General features: G+C 43.4%; 1 protein-coding gene across 1 annotated transcript in view; it reads right to left on the reverse strand.

Moving 5' to 3' along the window:
* Positions 1-1,827: 1,827 nt before the first annotated feature.
* Positions 1,828-7,054, reverse strand: part of LOC102212337 (connector enhancer of kinase suppressor of ras 2-like) — a 13,956-nt gene continuing 8,729 nt past the window's right edge. The window contains exons 6-10 of the mRNA XM_005732716.1: positions 6,968-7,023; positions 5,459-5,547; positions 3,471-3,726; positions 3,221-3,393; positions 1,828-2,251 (exon numbers count right to left, since the gene is read on the reverse strand). Of these exons, the coding sequence (XP_005732773.1) occupies positions 2,051-2,251; positions 3,221-3,393; positions 3,471-3,726; positions 5,459-5,547; positions 6,968-7,023 (775 nt within the window). The 3' untranslated portion in view covers positions 1,828-2,050. The remainder of the gene's footprint in view (positions 2,252-3,220; positions 3,394-3,470; positions 3,727-5,458; positions 5,548-6,967; positions 7,024-7,054) is intronic.

Here is a 7,054-nt window from a genome sequence, read left to right on the forward strand (position 1 = left end):
CCTGAGTTCCTGAAGGCTCTGGACATTATAGGGCTATCCTGGTTGACACGCCTCTACAATGTTGCGTGGAGATCAGGGGCAGTACTACTGGACTGGCAGACCGGGGTGGTGGTCCCCATCTTTAAGAAGGGGGATCACACTCCTCAGCCTCCCTGGGAAAGTCTATGCCAGGGTGCTGGAAAGGAGAGTTCATCTGCTAGTCGAACCTCAGATACAGGAGGAACAATGCGGTTTTCGTCCCAGTCGCGGAACACTGGACCAGCTCTTCATCCTTTCAAGGATACTTGAGGGTGCATGGGAGTTTACCCAACCAGTCTACATGTGTTTTGTGGACTTGGAGAAGGCATTCGACCGTGTCCCTCGGGGTGTCCTGTGGGAGGTGCTGCGGGAGTATGGGGTGTCTGGCTCATTGCTACGGGCCATTCGATCCCTGTACAACCGTTGCAAGAGCTTGGTTCGCATTGCTGGCAATAAGTCGGACTCGTTCCTGGGCGGATGATGCCCATATGGAAAAGAAATAGAAAAAACTTATAAAAGACTTGCATAAGATGTGGCCTACTTCATATAGTGAATCATATAAGGCTTATATGATTTACTCATGAAAGTGGCCACTTTCAGATACTGTTTTAGTAAGTATCCAAAACATACAAGTTTCATTATATAATTTTTCAAGGGATCTTATATCTGTTTTCACTCTTGTATGCTTTTCATACAAGTTTCACACAAACTTTATAAGATTTATATATATCTTTTCCATATGGGTGGGCTCCGATTCTGTTCATAATTTTTATGGACGGGATTTCAAGGCGCAGCCATGTGGCGAAGGGCTTTCACTTCGATGGCCTCAGAATCTCATCTCTGCTTTTTGCGGATGATGTGGTTCTGTTGGCTTCATCGAGTGAGGGCCTCCAGCTCCCACTGGAACGGTTCGCAGCCGAGTGTGAAGCAGCGGGAATGATGATCAGTACCTCCAAATATGAGGCCATGGTTCTCAGCCGGAAAAGGGTGCAGTGCCCACTCCAGGTCGGGGATGAGCTCCTGCCCCAAGTGGAGGAGTTCAAGTATCTCGGGGTCTTGCGTGAGTGATGGGAGAAGGGTGAGAAGTTCAGCCATCCGGGAGGGGCTCAGAGTAGAGCTGCTGCTCCTCCACATCGAAAGGAGCCAGCTGAGGTGGTTCGGGCATCTGACAAGGATGCCTCCTGGGTGAGGTGTTCCGGGCATGTCCCACCGGGAGGAGGCCCCTGGGGCAGACCCAGGACACGCTGGAGAGATTATATCTTTTTTATTATTATTAATCCTTTATTTATCCAGGTAAAAAATCTCATTGAGATTAAAAATCTCATTTCCAAGAGAGACCTTCATCTCTCGGCTGAAATGGGAACGCCTTGGTGTTCCCCCGGATAAGCTGGAGGAGGTGGCTGGGGAGAGGGAGGTCTGGGCTTCTCTGCTTAGGCTGCTGCCCCCGCGAACCGGCCCCGGATAAAGCAGAAGAAGATGGATGGATGGAAGTATTTGTGAAGCTGTGACTCAACATGTCAATTTTTTTCCAATTTCAAAGAATCCTTCCAAAAGTTGCTGAATCCAACACTTTAGTCACTTCTAAGCTGGAATGATCCCCACTTCACATAAAACCATCATGCAGATCCATCATTTCCTTTGGAGTATTCCTGCTAAAGAAACTGAAAAAAGTCACACAAGCTACTTGGTGGAGGTCATCTCTTTTTAAATAAAATAAACAGAAATTATATATTAAAAAAATACATCCACAAAATAAAGCAAATCGTCAAAAAAACAACAACAAAACATTAATCAAATACAAATTAAAGTTTTGGCTTGAAATTAAAAACAGTGTTTCCTGAGCTTTAAAGACCTACAAACATCCCAATCTGCTGCATGAAAAGAAGTGAGGTGAAAAGCATTTAAAGGTTAACCTCGAGTAAACTTGTAGCATCGTTATTCAATCCAGAGTAGGAACCAACTTCCTCTCATCACAGGATGATGGTGGGGTTTAGACATTTTTGTCTTTCAGTGTCTTTCAGACTTCATAACGTTACTGTACAGCAGTGTTGGGCAGCTCTAAAATCTCAGACACTATTCCGTCTGGGCTTGTGGCACCCTCCGCTTCCTGGTTGTGCTGAAGGATATCTTGCAGCAGGATGGTGTTGGAGAGTCTCCACTCCCTGTACATGAGCGCTGTGAGATTTGGTTCATTCAGGATCTTCTCCAAAGCCAGCAGCTCGGACTCTTTAGCCTGAAAAACACGAGTGTTAGAAACATGCAGTAATCCTCCATCAGGCATCAGCTCATGGAGGAATCCAAACAGGGTGTAGATTACTCTGTTTAGTGTAGGGTGTCCCCAAAAGCGGGTCAGTTCCCATTAACTCCCTTGTTAAAATGTCCAGTTTTACAGAAGAAAAGACCTGCTACAAGAAAACAGCTCAGGTCGGGAGCGATAGTTTGGAGATATTATTGTTAATAAAGTCAGAGGCAGTCACAGAAGTAGTCTCCTTAAATAAAAATCTAGGGATTTATTAGATAGTCAGTCTGCATGTCAACATCGATTGACCCTGTATTATGCAGGACAGCTAGCATTAGCTGATAGCTTAGCAATTCAACATTGCAGTTGGCCATTGATCGACCACTGATCAATGGCCATGAGTACCATTAATTATTGATCACCAACCTAAGTTAACAATAAAGGATCTTGAACACCCTCTGCACCACTTACCACACATGTAGCCGAAGACTAACATCTGTTACAGCTCTGCTGCTTCAAGGACAGGTGCAGACAATCCTTACCACCATGATACCTGGATTCATTTTCAAGAATAGCTCCTTACTGTATCATATTCGTATGTGTATATGTGTATTTCTATGTAATTGACTGGTGTTACACAGTAATTTTTTCCAAATTTTGGGATAAATAAAGAATTTATTGTTTGATATTATCTAAGTATGTGGTTTAGCTTCTTATACTGGCTGTAAACATGATAATTTCGACTGTAAAATTGGACACTTTAACACGTCTTTTGGGATTGACTCACTTTTGGAGCCAGGCTGAAGCAGCCATTAGAGGAATCAACACGCTGTCAGCTGATGAATGATGGCCCTTTGACATTTCAGCCCCAGGGTCTGCTGCTTGATAACAGCACGTGTAACTGAGTACCCTAACCCTTTCATTTTTTTTGGCATTTAGTTAAAGACAAAAGTTCAGACTCACCTTTAATGTGCTTTTGAGTATCCGGACCAGGTGAACCTTTTCGTTGACTTTTTCATTCTTACATCGCCGGATAAATGAGGCCCTGAAGTCCCTCTGAAATGTCTGTCCAGTTGGATTGACGCTGGCTGCTTTCAGATGGTTGTAGAGGCTCTCCATCTCATCTGGCGTTTTTTCTGGAAACAGGAAAAAAATCAGTAAGGTTAAGTAGCAGGAGACGACATGATAACCACGTGTAGCTGCAGGTGTTTACCCTGGACTGTGTCCTCCTCTTTTTCCTCTCTAACATGAATTAGAGGAGGAGTCTGTGTTCCGCTGGTTTCATCCTGCTTGGGGAGGTCCAGCCAGGACAGACGACCGCTGCCCTCAGAAACTGGTCTTTGTCTTCGGTTTTTGCTCATAGAGCTTCCAGCCGAGCTGGTTCTGCTTCTGCTTTCAGTGATTATTGATGAGACGGTGGGGAGTGAGGTGCAGGATAACGACTCCCAGGGTGGCTGAAGACGGTTTCCCTGTGAAAAGGGCAGAAAGTGTTTCAGAATATGTGTTTTCAGTCATTTTAAATTTAAGATTAACCCTTGATTAACCCCTATCCCAGTGAGAGTTGTCAGTCTGTCACAGGACTAACACAGAGGGGAAAAAACAGTTCACACTCACAGGCATCAGCAACTCTGAATCTTCCCTGTTGTATTTTTGGTTTCACGATGCTCATGAGTTTCATTGACCTACTAATGATCATGTGCCAAGGTATGAAAAAGGATGTGGGTCTTTATCAGGACATGTGTGCGCCATGACCTCCCCAGTGTTACCCATTCTAGCCAACCTTTGTATGGAGGAAGTGGAAGTGGCTAGGTGGAACAGGAAAGGAACATCACCTAGCCTCTGGTACAGATACGTGGATGACACCAATTGTTCACGTGAATCATTGTTCAGGTCAACTCAGTGATATAACAAAGGATAATAATAATTTGCTGTTTCTGGACTGTGCTGTGCACATTGAGGAGAATGGAAACCTCAACATTGAAGTTTACCGGAGGCCCATGCACACAGACCATTAAATAATCCTATGCTGACACTACCATCTGGAAGAAACTTAGAGTAATCAGGACCCTCCAACAGCGGGCAGAAACTGTTCCCTCTAAGGCATCAGGGAAACAAAAGGAGCACACAAATGTAAAGGTTATGCCAGCTTTCATCAAATCAGCAAAGATGTACAGTAAAGACTTAAAGAAACTCAAAGAAGTCACTTTTCTTGCCAAGATCCTGAGATTATCTGAAATCAGTGTGCTGGAATAATTAAGTGAAGTTCGAGCTGGGATTCTGTGAGGGTTGGAGGAATTATTAAAGGAAGAGAATTACAATGAATGCAAGGTTGGTGAAGAAGGACTTGTTTTGGTTCTTAGAGAGGTAGAGCCAATCATGTATCATTCACTGCTGCCACTGTTAACTTTGAGTTAATTGGGCTGCTCCAACTTTGTGAATAGGAAATCCAAATTGAGGGGGAATTCCAGATGAAGATCTGAATCTGGAACAAGGCCTAGGAGCTGGGTACTCAGCTTTTAGTGCCCCAATACACCCACCCACCAGCACAGGTTGCTTCAAATACTGATGGTGCTATAGCCACAGCTACGTACCATTTAAACCAGCATTTACAGCGTGCGTACCCACCACAGTGTCTTTCTGAACAATAGGTTTTCCCATTCAGTCAAAAGTTTCACATCAGCGCTGTTACAGGAAGTAAAAACTGAACGCAAACTAATCACAGAGTTTGAGGTTTTTTGTTTTCAGAAAGGGTTGGGTTTAGAAAACCGACACAGTCTCACACAAAATTGAGAAATGCACCACTGGCTGAAACAACACCAAAACAACAGCTTGTGCCGGCGGACGTGACATCACAGGTTATAGCTTCTTTGGCCACATCATGCACAGAGTGCAGCTTGTATTAATGTTATTGATCAGTGTACATAAAGATGGGCATCGTGATGACACCCCAAACTAATGCCAAGGTATTTCAGAAACTGGTGTTACCAACTATGGTTTCAAATCGATCAGTCAAAATCAATACAACAGCCTGAACAAACTTTGCCAGAGTTTTCCTCAGTGGACATTTGTGGTACTGCAGCTAAAAATGCTGCAGCCCAAAGACTATTTGTTCCCAAATGTATTACCCCATCTACGGTATGGCTAGTGCCTATTTTACTTTTACATTAAGCTCTTTTCTATGGACTTCATGCATTTACTTACATTTTGGGTGGCCACTGAATCCAGCTGAGAGTCAAGAGAAGAAAACGACAAGTCTTCTTCATCCTGATCACTCCCCTCACTGTAGCGCTCTGCACACACATGCATAAATAGAGACAATGTAAAGAAAGCAGCAAAGCAGAAAATAAATAGATGATGTGTGAAGGAAACTAGAGGACCAACAGATCAGTGAAAGAGATAACATGAGACAAGAAATGGGAAGACACATGTGAAGATGTGATGAAAATCAGAGTGAAAGAATGATAGAAAAAACGAAAAAGAAGGAAAAACTGAGAAAGGGTAAATGGGAAAAAAGGAATGAAAACTGGAAAGGAAGATGTAGCAATGGGAAAGGGAGAGGAAGTGTGTCAAGGAAAAAATATATGAAAAAGGGAAAAATACCACCTTCCTTTAAAGGGACAGGAATGAGCAAAGAAATTTTAGAAAACCAAATTTGTGAAGATGGAAAGGAAAGCTGGGATAATCAAAGAAAAGAAGAGAGTGCAGTGTGTGAAATGTTAGTTGTAAGAGAGATACATTAGTGGGAAGTAACTGTGGTCAGAAGTTTACAGACACTCATCGTGAGTATGTCATGGTATTTTTTGGCATTAATGATTTCTCTGCACAGTTCTTCATCCACAGTGGAAGGATTGCACAGCACACATCTCTAATGACTCTGAAAAAACTGGACTTTTGAGCTTTTGAGTGTATCCACATATTTTCATTAGGGCTGAGGTCAGGGCTTCGGGAAGGCCATTCTAAAAGCTTAATGTTAATTTGATTTAATCAGTTTTAATGTTTTTGGGATCATTGTCCCACAGGAGAACCCAAATGTGTCAGTTTCAACAAGTTTCAAATGTAGAGTTGAGGCAATGTTGAAGAATTTGCAGGTAGTCCTTCTTCTTTACTTTTTGTGGTTGACAGGGGTCAGCATGGGCACCCTGACTGGTCTGTAACTATGCAGACCATGCGTGTTCTGACACCTTTCTATCAGAACCAGCATAAACTTTTTCAGGAATTTAAGCTACAACGTCTTGTTTGCTGGATTGGCCACACAGGCCAGCCTTTGCTGCCTACGTGCATCAGTTAGCCTTGGCCCCCCGTGACCCTGTCACTGGTCCACCACCGTTTCCTCCTTGGAACCCTTTTGACAGATACTGACCCCTGCAGACTAGAAGCACCACACAAGTGCTGCAGGTTTGTAGATGCTCTGTCCCAGACGTCTGGCTATGACAGTTTGGCCCGTGTTGTTCAAATCTTTATGTTTGCCAGTTTCTGAGAACAAAATGTTCACCCTAATGTGCCTCACCCACTAACAGTTACCACCATGATGATCAGTGTTATTCATGTCGCCTGTCAGTGGTCATAATGTTACGTTTGATTTAAAGAGTTCAAAGAAATTATTAAAAGCCAGAGTTACCCTGACAGTCATGCTCATGAGTGTGTGAAACTTCAGACTGCAGCTGTGTCACCATCATCATTTTGGTAGATTCTTATTTTTAATCCTCTCACCTTCACTGTTGATTGCCTCATCTAGTTCAGCTGCTTCTGTCAGTTTACTGATCCACCTGGACACAGACACACACACACACACACACA

Source organism: Pundamilia nyererei, unplaced genomic scaffold (genome assembly GCF_000239375.1).
Source record: "Pundamilia nyererei isolate P.nyererei 1_Seehausen unplaced genomic scaffold, PunNye1.0 scaffold00048, whole genome shotgun sequence".
NCBI lineage: Eukaryota > Metazoa > Chordata > Actinopteri > Cichliformes > Cichlidae > Pundamilia > Pundamilia nyererei.